Source organism: Trichosurus vulpecula, chromosome 1 (assembly GCF_011100635.1).
Source record: "Trichosurus vulpecula isolate mTriVul1 chromosome 1, mTriVul1.pri, whole genome shotgun sequence".
Taxonomy (NCBI): domain Eukaryota; kingdom Metazoa; phylum Chordata; class Mammalia; order Diprotodontia; family Phalangeridae; genus Trichosurus; species Trichosurus vulpecula.
In genome coordinates this window covers 344,297,827-344,317,611 of record NC_050573.1, presented here as the reverse complement: position 1 = coordinate 344,317,611, position 19,785 = coordinate 344,297,827, and the positions used below count along the sequence as shown (strand labels likewise).

The following is a 19,785-nucleotide window of genomic DNA, read 5'->3' as shown; positions in this document are numbered from 1 at the left end:
ATGCCATCTCTTGGCTGAGGACATTTACTTGTTTTTGTATGCTCTCATCTAGGAATGAATTTTACATTTTTAAAAATATGATAAAACTTTCAATATGTAAAAGCCATTCTTGGCTTGCTGGCAGTACAAAAACAGGCAGTATCATGGATTGTACCCCTGGACTAGAGAATGGTGAGCACTATCCCATGTGCCTATACAGTCTTGCACTTATATGGTGGCTAGACATGCAATAAACTTTGATAAAGTACTTCTTTCTTATACTTCAGTGCTTAAAAATACTAATAGGCATTAACTACTACATAGATTATTATAAGAATAAACTCTCCTGCCAATCCCCTGCCCCTTGTTTCCTTTGAGGGTTTTCATGGAAAGCAAGCAGAGCTGAGACTGGAGACTAACCATGGAATGAGATACAGCTCCTAATATGTAGACTAGGGAATGAGATTCTTCTCACATATACCAAGCCTCCATATGGATTGGTGGTTGTCCTTCATTCTTGAAGGAGACCAAAATGATAGCACCATGCTAGCGTAAAGTTACAGTGTGTCTGACTGTGGCTGATAAGACGGATATGAGCTCAGAATGCTCTACCACAGGTCAGGCACAAATAGTCCATGTGAACATTTGGGGTGGATTCTCTAAATTTGCACATCCCTCATTTCTTTTGAGCTACTTCAATTCTGCTTTGCTCGTAGAGCACAGCACCTTCTCTGATGAGGGCACACCATGCTGAGCAGTCCTGTGCCAGTGTCTCCCATGTCACATAGTCACTTCCAAAGTTCTTAAGAGAGACCTTGAGGGTGTCCTTGCACAGCTTCTTCTGACCACCACATCAGGCTTGCCCTGTGTGAGTACTCCATAAAATAGTCTTTTTGGCAAGTGGACTTTTTTTGCATTTCAACAGTGTGGCCATCCCATAGGAGTTGAGCTCTCTGCAGTAGAGTCTGAATGCTTTAGGCACTAATTGTGCCAGTACATTGTTATGCAGGCCCACTCCCTCTCAAGGGTGGAGTAAAAGGTACAAACTGAAATCCATTGTTTCAAGTACTCACATTGGGTATGTGTCAAGAAAACAATGATTTCAAGGGAAGCTATTTCTTCATGAAAATGAAGTAGAGATGACAAGAAATAGTTTTGTTTTGTTTTTTAATGTGGCATGTTGTGGCCTTTTTAATTTTTCACAGAAGAAGTGAATTCAGCTGCTCTTCAATGGCAGTTTCAGGCAGCATGCTAAACTTATGCTGCCCTTCTTCCTTCTCCCTCCACCCCCAAATCTTTTGGGAGTCCCTCTAGTAGATACATACTGCTCTACAAGAGTCTTATCTTTTAGGATAGTTCAGCTTCTATTCATTTTAATAGAGTTTATTTCTCTCAAAGCCCTAGCAGGTAATTGAGGAAACCTCTGTGCTCAGACTTTTAGTTCTATGAATTCTTGGAGTATTAATAGGCATAGATACATATCTCTTTATATCTGACATTATATCTTAAGTTAAAGAAACTTAGCTGCTATGAAAGGGGGACACATTCTAATGCCGCATTTCTGTTCAGGTTTTTCAGTGAGTTCATAATTTTTCTACTATTTCCATTGGGCTACTTTGAAATGATGACCTGACATGTTGGTGCATTTGCTGTTATCTATGTGGTATAACTTATAAGCCAAATTGTTAAGAGTCTATGCATTCCTTAGATTTCCTGGATTAGAGCAAACTTGCTCCTTTGAATATCATTCAGTTTTTTCAGATACTTTCAAATTGATTTGTCACACCAACAACTGTGACTTCAGTATATGGGATTTTCAACCTTGTAGATTCTCTGTGGAAAATCATCATTTTTAATGGCTTCTCACCTGAAATACCTCGTTGTTGGCACAGGTTGTTGGAAACTATTTGACACATATGCTAAAACTATATCATGGGAGGAGATCCCTGAGTAAGGGGTAGAATAATCCTTAGAGATACAATAGAAATTATCTGCTCTATTCCTTCCTCCTATCTCCCCCATACCTATCCTCATCCAGGTCACTTTTTTTTTTTTTAGGATCTACTGTACCCCATGCCAACTGAGTTTTTGTCCATAAACTGACTTCGAGATCAGGAATATTCTCTCTAACCTAATATAGACACTCTTTTGCCAAATTTTTTGCTGGTTCATCTAGACACTAGATGGCAGTAGAATAGGCTATGGAAAGCCAGGCCCTTGTAAACCCTACAGTGGCAGGAGATTTACAGATCCAAATTCCATAAAGTGGGATTGTTGGCCTTCCATGTTATTATCTATCCTGGGTCTGTCTTTCCTGCCAACAGATGAAACCTTGAAAGAAACAATGAGCATTTTTAGATCTGAACCTTATACTTTGACAATGTGTACTCTGTTTTCAAAGTTGAAGTATTCTTTGGATTGTCAGCTTTGAGAACAAGATTCCTCATTTAATAATCACTCTTAGAAGTGGAATGATATCCTTCTCTATTTGCTCCATTTTTTCCCCTCTTTGCACTGTTCCCTACCGCACTACCAACATGATAGAAAAACAAAGCGATGACAGAGACACCATTGCTAGTTTGATGACAAGACTATGTCCATTGTCCAAAGATCTAGTCAAAGGAAACTTTAAAGAGATTCATTATCGGTTTGCTATGTGGTGATGAATTTTTTTGCCTTGGCAAATCCTGTCAGACAACCTCTACTAAGTTTATAGAGGGAGAATGTATTCAACGGAAAATAGGACCCATAATGACAAAATCAACAGATCCTTGAAACGATTGAAGTAAACATATGTGTATTGAATGTTGTACGTTCCTACCTGTGTTGTCAGCTCCTTGAGACCTAGGACAATATGATCTATTTCATTCATTCTCAACAGAAAGGAGGCAGCCTAGTCTAGCAGAAAAAGAGTATAACAGGAAGTCGTGGGTCCAAATCCTGTGTCAGATAACTACTATGTATATGAATTTGTGTAAGTCACTTCCTTTCTTTGTGACTTAGCTCCCCTTATCTATAAAATAGGGATAATAATAGCTTTGTAAGAAGGTTGTTGGAAAGATCAAATGAGATGTGAATATATGAAGTCAGGACAAATTGAGTTCAAATCCAGCCTCACACATTTATTACCTATATGACTATGGGCAAGCAAGTCATTTACCTTTTGTTCGCCTCAGTTTCCTCATCTGTAAACTGGTGATATTAATAGCACCTACCTCCTATGATTATTATAAGGATAAAATGAGATAACTCTTTGCAAAACCATAAAGTACTATAGAAATGCTAGTGATGATGATGATTGGTGAGCACTTTGTTGCAAACTTTCAAGTACTATATAAGTGTGAACTGTTATTGTGATTACCCTTATTAAACTGGAATTAATGTATTGGAAATTCACCATTACAAAACTTATAAATTCTAGAACTGATTCAATATAAATTACATAGAGATTACACAATTTTTAGGTTCTCCTCAGTGATAATACTTCGGGAAAATGTGCTTCCCTGTTAATTTTAAGTTGAATGTGGACTTCAAACTTTTATGTCCAGGCCTAATCTTTTTTCTTGAATCTCATCACCAACTACCTGCTGGACATGTTTTCCTAATTGTACTAAGATGTCAGTCAATAAGCATTAAGTGACTACTATGTGCCAGGCACTGTGCTAAGCACTGGGGATACAAAAAAAGGCAGAAAACCACCGTTGCCTTCCAGGAGCTTACGATCTAATGGGGGAGATGACATGCAAACAAATATATACAAAGCAAACTATACATGCAGGATAAATAGGATATAATAAGCAGAGGAAAAGCATTAGAATTATAAGGGTTTGGGGAAGGCTTTCTGTAGAAAGTAGAATTTTAGTTGGAACAGCCAGGAGACCAGTGTCATTGGAAGGAAGAATGCTTGTTGGGAATAAGATGTAAGACCAGAAAGGTGCCTGTGGGGGGGTAGATTATAAAGGCCAAACAGCATTTTGTATTTGCTCTTGGAGACAATAGGGAGTCACTGAAGTTTGAGGGACGTGTGTGTGTTTGTATGTGTGTGTGTGTGTGTGTGTGTGTGTGTGTGTGTGTGTGAGAGAGAGATAACAGGATCTGCACTTTAGTGACCCAGTGGAGAGCTGGGCAGACCCACCAACAAGCTATTACAATAATCCAGGCATGAGGTGACAGTGTCCGAGGAGAGAAGGGAGTGTATATGAGAAATGTTGCAAAGGTGAAATGAGCAGGCCTTGGCCATGACTTGGATTTTGGGGGTTGGGGGTTTGAGAGGTAGTAAGGAATCCTAGGTTGCAAGCCTGAAGGACTGGGAGGATGGTATTGCCCTCTATAGTAACAGGAAAGGTGGTAGGAGGGGAGAGTTTGGAAGGGAAAGATAAGTTCCATTTTAGACATGTTGCATTTAGGAACATCTAGTTTGAAGTGTCTAAAAAGCAGCTGGAGATGTGAGATTGGAGGTCAGCAGGTAGGTAGATTTGAGAATCATCAGCATAGAGAATGTGAGATGGTAATTGAATCCATGGCAGCTTATGAGATGATCAAGTGAAGTGTAGTATAGAGGGAGAAGAGAGGAGGACAGGACAAAACGCTGTGGGACACCTACAGTTGGAGGGTGTGGTCTGGAGGAGGATCCAGCAAAGGAGACCGAAAAAGAGCAGCAGTCAGATAGATAGGAGGGAGAGCCCAGAGAGAGTGGTGTCCTGAAAACCTAGAGAGAAGAGAGTGTATCATGGAGGAGAGAAGAGTGATTAAGTGTCAGAGGCTACAGAGAGGTCAAGGGGAATTGAGGATTGAGAAAAGGCCATTGGATTTGGCAACTGTGAGAGATTACTAGTAACTTTAGAGAGAGCTGTTTTCAGGGGAATAATAAGGTCAGAGGTGTTAAGGGGTTAAGAGTGAGAGGAGGCACCTTTAAGACAGTCTTTTGGAGTTTAGTTACAAAGGGCAGAAGAGATTATAGAATGATAGTGGGGATGGGAGGGAATCAAGTGAGGGTTTTTTTTTTTTTAAGGATAAGAGGAGAAGTGGGTATGTTTGTAGACAGTAGACAGTGATCCAATAGAGAGGAAGTGGGATGACAGAGGGTCCATTCTGTTGGAGGAGGTGGGATGGAATAGGATTACTTGAGCAGGTAGATGGATTAAGCCTTGATAAGGATTAAGATCACTTCATCATGTGAGATGGTGTGAAGGAGAAAATAACAGAAGGCAGCTGAGTGATGGATGAGGAAGGGGGAAAAGAAGGGAGTTCATGGTGAATGGCCTCAATTTTTTCTACAAAATATAATGCAAGGTTCTCAGCTAAGAGAATGGAGGAAGAAGTGGTTATTAGTGTCAGACATTACAGAGAGGTCAAGAAGACTTGAGAAAGGGCTTTTGGGTTTTGCAATAAAATGATTGATTACATCTTTCAGAGAATGCTTTCCACTAAATGTTGTGAGCAAAGGCATTGAGATGGGAGAGGCCAGGACAAGAGCAATTAGTAGCCCAGTATAGATAGAGCTACGTGAAGGAAAAGAGTAAAAAATGAAACTAGACAGGTATGTTTGAACCGGATTGTGGAGGACCTTGCGTCCCAGGCTAAAACGTTTTGTACTTATTCATTAGATATTTTGGAGCTTCAAAGTGCTTGAGCAGAGGAGTGATACAAGTCAGATTAGTATACCATGAAAATTAAGTGGACATTAGAGATTGTAATTAGGTAGAGTTGTGTGGATGAGGAAAGAGCATCATACTGCACACCTCTGTCAACTTTACTGTACAGTTACTGTGCATATTTTATCATTAAGTTTACCTTTCATTTCAGAATTCTGTTTATTATGATAACAGTATTTAATGTCTGCATTTAAGTACATTTTATGACTTATAGAAAGGTATTTTGTGTATGCCTTTGTGTTATGTAGGCTAAATGAAGCGGGTGGGTAAGGGGCAAATTAGCATTACATAAAAATTGCTTCATGTAGAGGTCTGTAGAACAGTCCACTTAAGTAAAGCAAGAACTGTCTGTATTTGTAAAGTGCCTAGCACAGTACCATTGGTTTTGTTGTTACTATGTAACATAAAGACAAAGGAATAGAGATAATTTTTGATTTTCCAGGGTGGGTCAGGGAACACTTTTTGGAAAAAGCATTTGAAGTCAATTCTTGAAAAGACTTGATAGAATTGCAACAGGCAGAGAGAAGGGGGGAGGGTAGGTATTTAAGGCACAGTAAAGGGAAAATTTAAGGAGGAGCTGCTTTAACATTTTAGGTGTCCTGGAAGGTCTGACAAAAAACTCCATTGCATTTTCAAGGTCAGTTTTACTAATAATATCAACTTCATTCATTTATTTTCTTTATTTAATTGAAAATATTTTACAGTTCATTTGTAAAAAAAAAAAAAAGAAAGAAAGAAAGAAAAGAAAAAGCATCCCATTCCTTGTTTTTCATTCATATCAATCATGCTTAGGTTGGAATTGAGAAACATCAGAAGTTTTATTTGATCCACTGAAAATTCTTTCAGAGAATCTCATGTTTTTGTGGAGGGTGGGGAATAGAAGAGTAGGGAATCTTTCCAGTTACAACTTCAAATTTCTATAGAAGATCTGTGTAATTTGTATATACACTTTCACTACATTAGTCCAACATCTATGAAAAAACAGATAAAAGCCCGTGTCCTTTTTTTTCTGGATGGGAAATTATAGTATGACATAATTATTGGCCAATGATTACTTTATGTCACCTTTTGTTGTATTGTGTTAGGATTTCAGGACTGCATGTCAAGAATCAATTACAGGATTTATATGGATGGTAGAAAGTAGGAAAGAATTCTTTCTTTATAGCACAAATGCAAAAAATACAGAATTATATAAATATGAGTTATATGCAAAATCAACTCCTATCTTTTAATGAGTGTTATAAAAATAAAATGCGGGGGGTGGGGTTTCAAAAAGTGGTAAACTCTCCAAAGCTGGAATTTGTGATACTCCTAAATAAGCACTTAAAGCAGGATAGTAAAGTCACAGAATATCAGAAAAGTAAAAATAAATTATGAACATAGCTAATACTTTAATTCAGCTCTCCCAAAGACCTGAAGTTTATTTAGGACACATGAAAGAAATCTCAAAGTTTGTTGGCTGTGTGTTTACAGAATTAAGACCACCATTTTAAACAGGTTAAGGTTTCATACCAACTTGAGTCTGCAGATTTAGTGTGACAGAAATTGGCCTTGTAAGAAGGGTGGTTTTGTTTACAGATGGAATCCCACTAAATTTTCGCATGATCTTTTTTCATTTCTCACAATTTTCTATAGTCCATGAAAAGATGTTTTTAGATCAATTGTTTCCTATTTTACTTTTTCCCTTTTTTCTAGTACCTTGACGAGCATTTCAGTAAAACGTTTTTGCCCCTTTGTTGTAATTATTGATCATGATATGAATCTGAGCAGTAAATGTAACTTTTTTTCTCTCTGGTGGTGTTGTTTCCAGACATTACAAAGTGCAATGAAGCATGCTTGTGAAATCCTTACAGAAGATCCTGAAGGGGGCCCTGCTCGCATACCCTTTGAGACTTTCTCTTACATCTTCAGTTATCTCTCAAGCTTAGATCGGGATAGAACTGAGAGTGATACTAACCTTTTTCTCAGTAATCTTGAAGAAACAGTGTAAGTATAAAGTGAATCTTATACTCTTTTTATGTTAATGAATGTGGGAATCTACTATGGAAAATACACATTTCCATTACAATTTCAACTAAGTAATCTTATAAATTACTTTGTTACACACTAATAATGAGACTGATAAAAGTTAAAGAAAAAATTTTGTGATTGGTCTGTGTGCTTAGAACAGGGGTAGGAAACCTGTGGCCTTGAGACCACATGTAGCCCTCTAGGTCCTCAAGTACAACCCTTTGACTAATCCAAACTTCACTGAACAAAAGTTTGGATTTGGTCAAAAGGCTGCACTTGAAGGACCCTAGAAGGCCACATGTGGCCTTGAGGCCACAGGTTCCCAACCTCTGGCTTAGAACATCAAACAAAATATTTTTGAAGGCATCATCTCCTTGATCTGTACAGTTTACTATAGTTGCCAATATTCTGTTCAATTTGTTTTAGTCATTGGAAGAAGAAATTTTAGTCCCTCATTAAATAAAATTTTCAATAAATTTGCATTGCTTCTTAAATGCAATCCTTCAAATAATTTTAACTCTGATGTGTGATGTAAAAATATATTTAGAAAGATAACTAGAATTTTTTGATAATGAAAGAGAAAACTGTACACATCAAAGAGATTTAGATTTCTGGGATGACAAATTAGGGCATGTGGCTACTGTACATAACCAGAAAAGTACAGTATTATTCCACATTCTAAGTGCCTAGGGAAAAATGCTACATAAGTATAAAGTGATTTGTATGATGACAGTTCTCATTCTTGCTTCAATTAGTTGATTGTGCTTCATTTATGTGGTGTAATTCTATGTTTTTTGAGTGTGATAGCTTTGACTATCGTGTTTCTCAAAAGCTAACCCTTTAAGATGGAATTCAATAGGCAGAAGGAGTAAGGGAAGCTATCTACAAAAAGCAAAAAAAAATGAAGAAAGAAAATGTACGGTGTGAAAACAATAGTGAAGTATTCAGTCAAATGTATGAAAATCATAGAAGTTAAATTATTTCTCCAAATTAAATAGTTTCATAGAGCAGATTCCATGATAACATGTTTTTTGGTGCCTGGTTAGCTACACAAATAAATTCATAGTCTCAAAGAGGTATGTGTTTCCTATTACAGTACCCTACAGTTAACATGTGAAAGACTAGGCACATGAAGTAATACAAACACTTTATTATAATTTTACTTTGAAATAATTTTCATCTTATATCTATTTTCTTTGCATTGTGGATAAAAACAAATGCACTGTATCAATTGTCACAGCTTGGTCCTTTGAGTTATTCTTAAATTCCTTCTTTAACTTAGCTGCACAGGGACAATTTCAGTTGCCTCAGGTAAATTGGCAGTAGTTGATATAATTTGTGTTTAAACATAATTTATATTCTTGGTGTAAATCATTTTTATTTTTATTATTATTATTATTTTTAACATTCCTTTTTTAAAAAATTTAGTTCCCAGTTCTCTCTCTCTCTTTCTCTCTTCCACCCTTTTCCCACCTACAGAAAAGAAAACCAAAATGATATCAATTATACATGGGAAATCATACAAAATATATTTTCATGTTAGCTATGTCACAAAAACTGAGAAAATTATGTTTCAATTGCACTCATCAGTTCTCTCTGTGGAGGTGGAAAGCATTTCTTCATCATGAGTCCTTTGGAATTGTCCTGGGTTGTTTTATTGACAAGAGTGTTCAAGTCTTTCACAGTTGATTATTACAACATTACAACATTGCTGTTACTGTGCACGAGTCCCAGTTCTTTTCAATTCATTTTGCATCAGGTCACATAATTCTTGCCATGTTTTTCTGAAACCACCCCCCTCATAATTCCCCATAGCACAATGGTACTGTATCATAATCATATGCCACAACTTGTTCAGCCATTCCCCAAATGATGAGCATCCCCTCGATTTCCAATTCCTTGACACCACAAAAAGAGCTGCTATGAATATTTTCGTACATATAGGTCCTTTTCCTTTGATGTTTTTGGGACACAGACCCAGTAGTGGTATTGCTGCATCAAAGGGTATGCACAGTTTTATAGCCCCTTGGGGCTATAAACCTCAGAATGGTTGGTTGGTGTAATTTTTATATACAGTTAATTCTTGATTTTCTGCACTGATGGAATTGAGTACCACAGATAATTTCAAATGATGGTTTAAAATTATTTGGAGTATATTTAATTGCTTTCATGCAAATAATAGGTTTATCTGATGTTTTACAAATCAACAATATTCCAAAGAAAATAATGAAATCTAGTTTGGAAGACCAGATTGGAAGAGCTTCTTTATCACTGTCTACCTTCTCTATCTTTTCCTCTGCTTAATTCTCCCCAGCTCTGTGGTCTTCCTCCTGCCCTCAACCGTTGTTAAATTGAATTAAATTCAGCAAGCATTCATTAAACTGCAGCTGTGTGCAGAAAGTGCATAGACCTTTGATGAGATAACTCCCCTCATGGAGCTTACAGTCTAGTTGGGGATAGCAAACATATACAAACAGCAGTGGAATAAAACAGTATGTAATACATGCATCAGCGGACAAGACAGACAGCTATAAAATGGGAGGGAGAGTAAAGCTAATACTGATAAGATGGCTAGGAATAGATCAGAGAAGCCCTCCTGGCAGAGCTGGCCTTTGACTTGGGATTTAAAAGATAACTGAGAATTCAGTAAGCTAAAAAGGTAAGGGAAGATATTCGAGGCCTAGAAACCAGTGTGAAAAAACAAAGGAAGGTAGAAGAATATGTGAAGTTTATAGAGGAGATAGCATGTAGTTCAAGTTAATTATCTAATGGTTAAAAAAAAACCACCCTGAAATTTACTTAGAAAGGATAGGATATGGTGCTAGATTGATGGAGAGTTTTAAATTCCAGGCAAAGTAATTTAAACTTTACACAGTTAAAAATAGAGACCTGTTGAAGAATGATTAGCCATATCTTGAGACAAAGAAGATAATTCTGGTAGCAGCTATGAAAGAAAGTTTGGAGGAAGCAGAGTGGAGGCGGGACAAGTTGTTAGGAGGCTATTACAGCATGTGATTATAAAGGTGGCAGTGGAAACAGAGAAAAAGGGGTTGGATGCAAAGAGATGATGAAAACGTGTAGGATCAACAGAACAGAGTAACTGATTGAACATATAAGGTAAATGAAAGGGGAACAAAAAGAGCAATGCAGATCAGCAACTTCTGTGCAGCTCTGAAATCTTAGAGTGGCTTGGAACATGCTGGGGTCAAACAGCCATATGTCAGAAGTGGAACCTGAGCCAGGACTTCCTCTTTCCCAAGGGCAGCCCATCCACTCTACTACACTGGACCTTGGATGACTGAGTGCTGCCACTCACTTACAAATAGGTTAATCAGAAAGTAAGCTTTGGAGGGGAAAGGGGGATGAATTGGGATTTCTGTGGCCTTGGCGGGGCTGATAGCACAAATCAAATACTCTAAGGGTCAGAAATGTTAAATGACTTGCCCAGGGTCACACAGCTAACAAATATCAAACTCTAAGATATAAGGGAGTAAAGAGTAGAGTATGATTGTAAGTAGCAGTGAAGGCTCAGCTTCACTGCTATAACACCATAAATTAAACCAACTTTGAGGATTAGTAGGTTGTGAATAATGAATTGTGTTAGAGAACAAGGGTTTTTGTTGAAGGGTAAATTCTGAAAGTGGCAGATTACAGGGTTGAGGATGGATATCAGGGTGTCAAGTATGAAGCTAAATTGTGAAAGATGGACAGAGAGAACATACAGGAAATGAACGAGAGATCAGAAGTCAGGATGAAGTTGAAGACGCAGATTTAGTGGTAGAAATGATCAATAAAACTTCTCAGACTAAAGCAAAACCTAAGCAGCTCTGAGTTTTCTTCTTTTTAGAGCTTGGTGGGTTTTTATTTTGTTGCTTTGTTTGCATTTTCCCCAGGGCAAAGAAAATAATTGTTTTTATTTTTAAAGGACATTCCTTTCCTCCTTCTCTGGAGCTATAATAGGCAGCAAATAGGGAATAATAGTAAAGATAGATTATATTAGAGATTCACAGTAACACGATTATAATTCTAGAAAAGAATTTACCAAAGTATGTAATTACGTTAAAAAAGAATTTGAAATAAAAATTTATCATGAAGGAGCTATTATCATTATGTATATGTAAATTATATGTACATATGTTTTAATATATATATATATATATATATATATATACACAGGCATACCTGTATATGTCATGTAGCAATGATTAAATTCATTTGGACCATGTTTATACTTCTGTTATTTGAATTTGTTGTTCAGTCGTTTCAGTCTTGTCTGACTCTTAATGACCCCATTTAGGATTTTCTTGCCAAAGATACTGGAGTGATTTACCATTTCCTTCTCCAGCTCATTTTACAGAGGAGGAAGCTGAGGAAAATAAGGGTTAAGTGACTTGCTCTAGGTCACACAGCATAGTAAGTGTCTGAGGCCAGATTTTAATTCAGAAAGATGAGTATTTCTGACTCCAGGCCCAATGCTCTAGCACCACCTAGCTACCCACATTTGAATTTACTTCTTTTTTTTTTTTAATGTTTTGATTATTTTATTTTCTTTTTTATTAATTGATTTATTTTTAGTTTTCAACATTCATTTCCACAAGATTTTGAGTTTCAAATTTTCTTTGAACTTACTTCTGCCTTTATTATAGTCATTAGTGTATATATATTCAAATTTTATAAGACTCAAATTTTGAGAAAGTAGAACAATGGCCTAAGAGTTGGAAAATCTCAGTTCTGTCCCTGGTACTACAGTTTACTACTAGCTGTGTAGCTCTGTGTAACCTCCTTACGTTTCAGTTCACCATTTACAAAATGGTACTAATACACAGGATATCCCAAACATCTTAGTGCAGTTTTAAAGTTTAATAGCTTAAAATTGCACTAAGTCTTTTGGGACACCCTATATATCCGTTTGTTCAATCTCTCAGAGTTGTTACAAAGATCGATTTATATATGTAAATACTTTTTTAAAAACCATAAAGCATTATTTTAAATAGGAGCAAAGTATAATGGGAGGACTGATTGATGGGACTCCCACTGAGTAGTCCCCTATACATACAAATGTGAAATATTTTATGGAAATGGTAGCACAGGCCAAATCACTGCTGACTATCATATCAAGGCATAGGACAGTACTTAAGGTAATAAATTCCTGTCCTTCACAGGAGAAATTTAAAGAGAACTAATTAGTTGTTCATAAATTTGTTAACTGGTCTTTCCTGCTATGGATATTTAGCCTTTTACTATATAATATATGTGTGTTCCTCTAGGGAGGGATAGAAAAGCATGGCATGGTCTGTAAGAATTGTAATAGGGCTGAACTGCAAAATGAGCTTGGAGGCTGGTAGGGAAAACTGAGGACAACCAAGAAAGTTTGGTTTGGTTTTCTTTAGTTGTGTTAGGGAAAAGATGTGGGTCAGAAAAAAGATAGTTCTGCTAACTAGGGCTAGGGGGAGATGGAATGATAACCCATTCAATAAACCAACAAACTTTTTTTTAAGAGGACACTATATAACAGTAAGAAGACAGTGTTTTTCACTTCTTCCTTTATTTGTTTTCTCTGCCAATAAAAACCTATTTTTGGACAGAAAAGGATAAAATAAAATGGTTTAATATAGATGCCCAAGATGAGGAGGAAGATAGTAAGAGAACCTAGCCATCTCTGAGTTCATGTCACCAGGCCCAGACAAACCACCTCCTAGGTTACTCAAAGAACTGGAAGATGCCTAGTTCTTTCAGAGTATGAAGAACTGGGAAAGTATATCAGAGTTTAGCAAAGGTCAAAATTTCCCCCAAAGAGAAGATAAATAAAGCCTGCAAACCACAATCTACTAAACTTGTCTTTTATTTCTAGAACATTCTAGAATGTTATTAAAGTGAAAACAGTGATCATCGAGTCAGAGTGGCTTCATCCAGAATAGCTTGTGACAGACTAACCACAGGCCCTTTTTTGGATAGTGCAGATTAGGGGAATGCTAAAGGTTTTATTTAGATTTTAGCAAAAAATTTCATAGTCTCCCATGGTGTGTGTGTGTGTGTGTGTGTGTGTGTGTGTGTGTGTGTGTGTGTGTGGACAAAGTTGAGAGATATGAGCTATACAATGATACAATTATATGGATTGGTCCTATGCTGATTAACATTCTTATGAATAACATGAATTAAGACCTAGATGGCATGCTTGTCAAATGTGTAGATGATGTAAACCTTGGAGGAGTAGATCATAGAGAGATCATCATGGTAGATCATAACCACGATATTAACTCACAATATGAAGGGTTTTAAAGTATACAGTGCACCTCATAGACATTATCTTATTTGAGCTTCACGATAAGTCTTTGAAAGGGAGGTATAGGTGTTACTGTTACCCACATTTTACAAAGTGGGGAATTGAGGCTCAGAAAGGTTAAGTGAATTACCCAGTGTCACTTGGCTTCAAATATCTGAGACAAAGAATTTGAGCAAAGCTTGTCCTGACACTGAGTCTCAAGCTCTTGTCCCCTAGACCACACTACCTCTTGTGTTGCCGATACATCACATTATGATAGAGTCAGGATTCCAAAAGATCTGGACAGCTTAGAACATTGAACTGAATTTCTAGCAAGATGAAATGCATTGTTTCAACCCAATATTCAAAAAGGCAACTTCACAAGTATGAGTTAAAGGGGGCATAGCTAGCCAGGAGTTTGTCTGAAAACTATCTGGGCAGTTTAGTGGGCATGAAGCTCAAGAAGAATCAACAATGTTAGATGGTAGCCAAGCAAGCTAACATAGTCTTAGGTTGCACTAAGAGGCCTGATATTCAGAAATAAGGAATTTTAATAGACTCATTGTATATGTATGCTATCCTTCTCATACCACATAATGGACTATTATGTTCAGTTCTGGGCAGTTTTAGGAAGGACATTGATAGGCTATTGAATGTCACCAGGAAGGCCATCAGGAGGGTGAAAGTTCTCCAGTTCATGCCACATGAAGCTTGATTGAAAGACCTGTGGATGTCTAATCTGGAGAAGATTTCTTTGGGGATATAGGGGAGGCATGATAACAGTCTTCAGGTATCTGAAAGTAGAGGGATTGAATTTGTTCTGCTTGACCTTGGAGGGAAGAACTAGGAGCAATAAATCAGTAAGGCTTTATTAAACACCTATTATATGCCAGGCACTGATGAGGATATAAAGACAAAAATAAATCAGTTTTTGTTTTCAAGAAATTTACGTATTCAGATGAGACAACATGTACACATGTACAGGTATATACAAAACAAAGTAGTTTGGGTGGAGGAAAGCAATTAGGAGCTGGACATCAGGAAAGGCCTCACATAGGCATGTGAACTGAGTTTTGAAGAAAACAAGGCATTCTAAGGAGGCAAAGGTGGGGAGAGAAGACATTCCAGGTGTGAGGTGAGAGTCAGCCCGAGCAAAAGCACAGAGATGGGAGAAGGAATAGATTGTCTGAGGAAATCTCAATAGGATGTAAGCTTCTTGAGAAGCAGACGCTGATTTTTTTCATCTTTGTATCTCCAGCATGTAGCACAGGGCAGGTGCTAAATAAATGTTTGTTGATTGAAAAGGAAAAAAAAAGTCAAATGGCCATTCCTGTAGTGTGTGTGAAATGGGGAGGAAGGTGTATAAGATTGGAAAAGGTAAGCTGGAGCCAAATTGTAAAGGGCTTTAAATGCAGTGGAGTAACGTGGTCAGGAATATCCCACTGGCAGCTGAGTGGAGAGATTGGAGAGGAGGAGGGGGGAGGGGCAAGGCTAGGACGTCAATTAGGACGTCATGGTGAGAGGAGGAGGGGGTCTGGACTAGGGCAGTGACTGTGAATGGATCGAAGGAAATAAATGTGGGGGATGTTCTGGAGGGAGAATTGATCAAATCTGGCAACCTACTGGTTAGATATGAGAGAAGGAAGAGTCGAAGATGACACTGAAGTGTTATCCTCAACAGAAATAGGGAAGTTCTTGGATTTGGTGGAAAAATTTGATGTCTGGTTTGAAATGTCCAAAAGATAGTTGGTGGTGGCAGGATCACAGATAAGGAAAGAAACGAGGACCAGAGAGAGGCTCGTGTGATATAGATTTAGAGATGGCAAAAAGAAACATTAGAGGGCTTCTGAGTACAGTTCCCTTATTTTACAGATGATGAAACTGAGGCCCAGAGAGATTAGGTGACTTGTCCTCAAGGTCAATTAATCAATCAGCATACATTTATTAAGCACCTATTATCTGCCAGGCATGCAGTAGAAAGTAGTGCCTTCAAGGTGCTAATGGGGAAGACAACATGCCATCAATTATGTACCAACAAGATATAGACAGGAAGGATAAATAAATCTGAGATAATCAACAGAAAGAAGGCATTAAGGTTGAGAATTAAGAAAGTTGTCTTGCAGATGGTAGGACTTTAGCTGGGACTTTTGAAGGAGTCAGGGAAGCCAGGAGTGGAGATGAAGAGAGAGTGAGTTCTAGACATTGGGGGGGGGGGGGGCGGTACCACCAGTGAAAATGCTCAGTCATTAGAATCGAGGATTGTGTGTGACGAGCAGCAAGGAGGCCAGTGTCACAGGACTGTGGAGTATGTGGAGGAGGAGGAGTTAAGGTATAAGAAGACTGTAAAAGTAGGAATTAGGGAATGAAGTGCTTTAAAATCCAAAGATGGTTATATTTGATTCTAAAAGTAAGCCACTAGACTTTATTGAATAGGTGGATGACATGGTCACATCTACCCTTAAGGAAGATCATCAGTTTGACAGCTCACAGGAGACTGTAGTGGTGAGAGATTTGAGGCAGGGAAATCAGCTGAAGGCTATGGCAGTGAATGGATGAATGTCTGCACCAGGGGTGGCAGTGTCAGAGGCAAGAAGGGCGACATATATGAGAGATGTTATGTAGGCGGAAACAACAGGGCTTGGCAAATGTGATTGGATAAAGGGAAAGGAGAGGTAAAAAAAAGGGTGATGAGACAAGGATGATTTCCAGGCTGGGAATACGGGTACCTTTGAACAATAACAGAGACGTTTGGAAGAGAGAAGAGCTTGGGGGAAAGAGTTTTGTACATCTTGAGTTTAAGATATCTGGTGGGGCAGCTAGGTGGCTGGGCAGCTAGATGGCTCAGTGAGTAGAGCACCGGCCCTGAAGTCAGGAGGACCTGAGTTCAAATCCGGCCTCAGATACTTGACACATGTACTAGCTGTGTGACCTTGGGCAAGTCACTTAACCGCAGTTGCCCTGCCAAAAAGCAAAAAAAAAAAAAAAAAAAAGATATCTGGTGGACATCGAGTTTGAGGTGCCTAAGAGCAGTTAAGAGATGTGAGACTGGAGGTAGTCAGCAGAGAAATTAGTATCGGATAAGTAGACTAGAGAATCACCGCATAGAGATGATTCTTGAATCCACAGGAGCTGATGATATCAAATGAAATTGTATATATATAGAGAAGAGGGCCCAAGACAGAGTTCTGAGAGACACTCAAGGTTTAGCAGGCATGACCTGGATTAATTTTTGGCAAAAGAGAACAGAGATGGGAGATGGAAGACAAGGGAAGACAGAGAAGATCAGACAGGAGAACCAGGAGAGAGCAGTATCATGAAAACCCAGAGAGGAGAGAGTATCAAGGAAAAGAGAGTGATTGTCAGTGTCAAAGGCTGCAAAAGAGGATGAGGATTTCTAAAAGTCCATTAGATTTGACAATTGGTAACTTTGGAGCAAATGGTTTTGTTCAAGTGATGAGGGAATCCAGAGTGGAGAGTTTAAAAAGAGTGAGAAGAAGTGGAGGCACCAGTTGTAGATGGCCTTTTCATGGAGTTTAGTCACAAAAAAAAGGAGGAGGGGGTGGCAGGATGGGGGGGGAGATATAATAATTGCTAGTAGAAATGGACAGATCAAATGAGCATTTTTTGAGGATAGTGGGAGGCACACAGGTGAGCTTGTAGGGAAGCAGCCAGTAGTGGTAAGGGAGAAGTTAAAGATTGGTGAGAGAGTAAATAGATTGGGCAATGTGCTAGAAAAGACTGAATGGATGGAGATTACATGTGCATATAGAAGAGTTTGTCTTAAGAAGGGCCACCTCTTCACATGAGATGGGCTGAATGAGGAGATAGTAGCAGAAGGCGTCTATCTCAGTGGTGTGAGATGAGAGGATGAGGTGGGAAGGGGGAGCTTTTTTTTTTAGTGAAATATAAGACGAGGTTCTCAGCTGAGTGGGAAGAAAAGGGAATTATGGAGGTTTGAAGAGGAATGAAAAGGCTCGGAAAATCCTCTGTGGTGAGTGGGATAGTGAACTGATTAAGAAGTTATAAAAGGATTGCCTTGCTGCAGTGAGGACCCAGTTAAGATTTTGTAACAGAAATTTGTGGAGAATCCAGTCAGCACAGTTTCAAGATTTTTCTTCAGTTTCATTTGACGACATATGAGTAGGAACAAAAACAGTGAATTGTGGGGATACCAAGGCTGAGGTTTAGCAGGGTGTAATCTTTGAATAGGATAAAACAACAAGGTACTCGAGAGAAAAGAATATAGAGTTGAACTGGTTCACTATGGCATCAAGTTGGGGAAGGGAAAAGAGCATTTAGCCAGTATAAAAGTTAAGGTCTGGCAAATTGGGGAGGGAAGAGAGCGGAAGGGAGCAGGGAAGCCAAGTATGGGAGTAAGACAACTGTCGTGGAATTGTAAAGTATCAGGAAAAAAAGGTGCCTGGAGTGGGATAGTCACATAGCTACTGAATGTCTAGAGGTGCAGTTTGAGCGGAGTCTTCCTGACTCTTAAGTACCATTTTCTATTCACTATAGGAGTTGTAGAGCAAGTACTAATTTGGGAATTTCTGTATACAGAACATAATTGAACCTATAGGAACTGGTGGATGACAATTGTAAAGAGGTAAATTTTAGGCTTAATGTAAGGGGAAACTTTCTCTAGTAATAGGAATTATCAAGAAGTAGGTTGGGCTGCACCCAGGAGTTGTACTTAGTTATCCTTTCACTGGAGGTCTTCAGCCAAATGCCCAAATGATCACTTGTCAGGAGTGAGAGATAGAGGAAATTCTTATTTGGGAACAGTTTAGCCAAGCTATCTTCTAATGTCTCTCCTAATTTGGATATCATATAATCTTTTGCACAGTTGTACTTCCTTTTAACTTGATGCCATGAATTAAATATAGTTCAATTTTTAATCTTAAAATCATTAATAAACAGCTAACTACAATTTTAAAATTTTTTGTTAAGGCCTTATGTCAGATAAAATAAATGTCAAAAAACAGTTTATTTTGACACTGGAAGTTAGTTATATTAGTTCCATAGATTTCAATTGACAAAAAAATTAAACATCCCAGTAAAAAAAAAATGGATCAGAGGTAATGTTATTTAATATGGAAGTTTAGCCTTAAGATAAGCCTTTAAGACTCAGTGGAGCACCTTAATATGAATAACAGTATAACTTTATGTATTCATGTTATTTCATGCTCATTGCAAAGTCTGAATTTGAAAAGAAAAAATTTCATTATTTTAACCTCAAAAGAAATGTCTGGTTTTTTCTGGCATGAAAATACGAACACAACATGTTGTAGAAAGGAAAGAGGATATTGAGTAAGTGACCATAATTAAATTTATTTAAATAAAATTTTGTTAGTTGTTATATATTACAATAAATTTTAAAAAGTTTTCCTGCTGTAATAAAGTACTAATGAATGTGTCTTTGCTTATTTTTCTTAGAGTTGCTAGGAAAAATGGCATGATAGGAGTTTCAGATTTCTTCATAGAAGACAAGAAGAAATTTCATTCAGTTTAAGAAGCAAAATTGGGGAAAATTTCTCAGAAAACATATGGCACTAGTTCAGAAAACAGAACGCTTTTAAGAATCAAATAGTGCTTTATAAAAACTTAGCACAAAATACAGCTTTGCATTAACCAATATACTATGTGCACTGTGATTTCTTTTTTAAGGAAATGTGTTACCTTTGACAAGTCACTTAGTCTCTCCATGCCTTAAGCAACTCTAAGAGTCTTAAGATGCTGATAATGTTTTTTTTCTAGGAGCTTCTTACACTGATGTAATTGTGAGTCCAGTTTTTAAAAAATGGTTAAAGAAAAAATGTGACCATAAGAAAAATCTTGTATTAAAACGCCTTCAAAATCTGCACCTTCCAATAGGAATTACAG

General features: G+C 37.7%; 1 protein-coding gene across 2 annotated transcripts in view; it reads left to right on the top strand.

Annotated features, from left to right (window-relative positions):
• The window catches only part of ROPN1L (rhophilin associated tail protein 1 like), a 29,270-nt gene extending 9,732 nt beyond the window's left edge, over positions 1–19,538 (top strand). Inside the window, exons 5-6 of one of the 2 annotated variants that reach the window (XM_036740112.1) lie at positions 7,444–7,619; positions 19,339–19,538. In XM_036740112.1, the coding sequence (XP_036596007.1) occupies positions 7,444–7,619; positions 19,339–19,414 (252 nt within the window). In that variant the 3' untranslated portion in view covers positions 19,415–19,538. The remainder of the gene's footprint in view (positions 1–7,443; positions 7,620–19,338) is intronic. The other variant, XM_036740120.1, reaches the window with a different exon arrangement.
• The last annotated feature ends 247 nt before the right edge of the window (positions 19,539–19,785 follow it).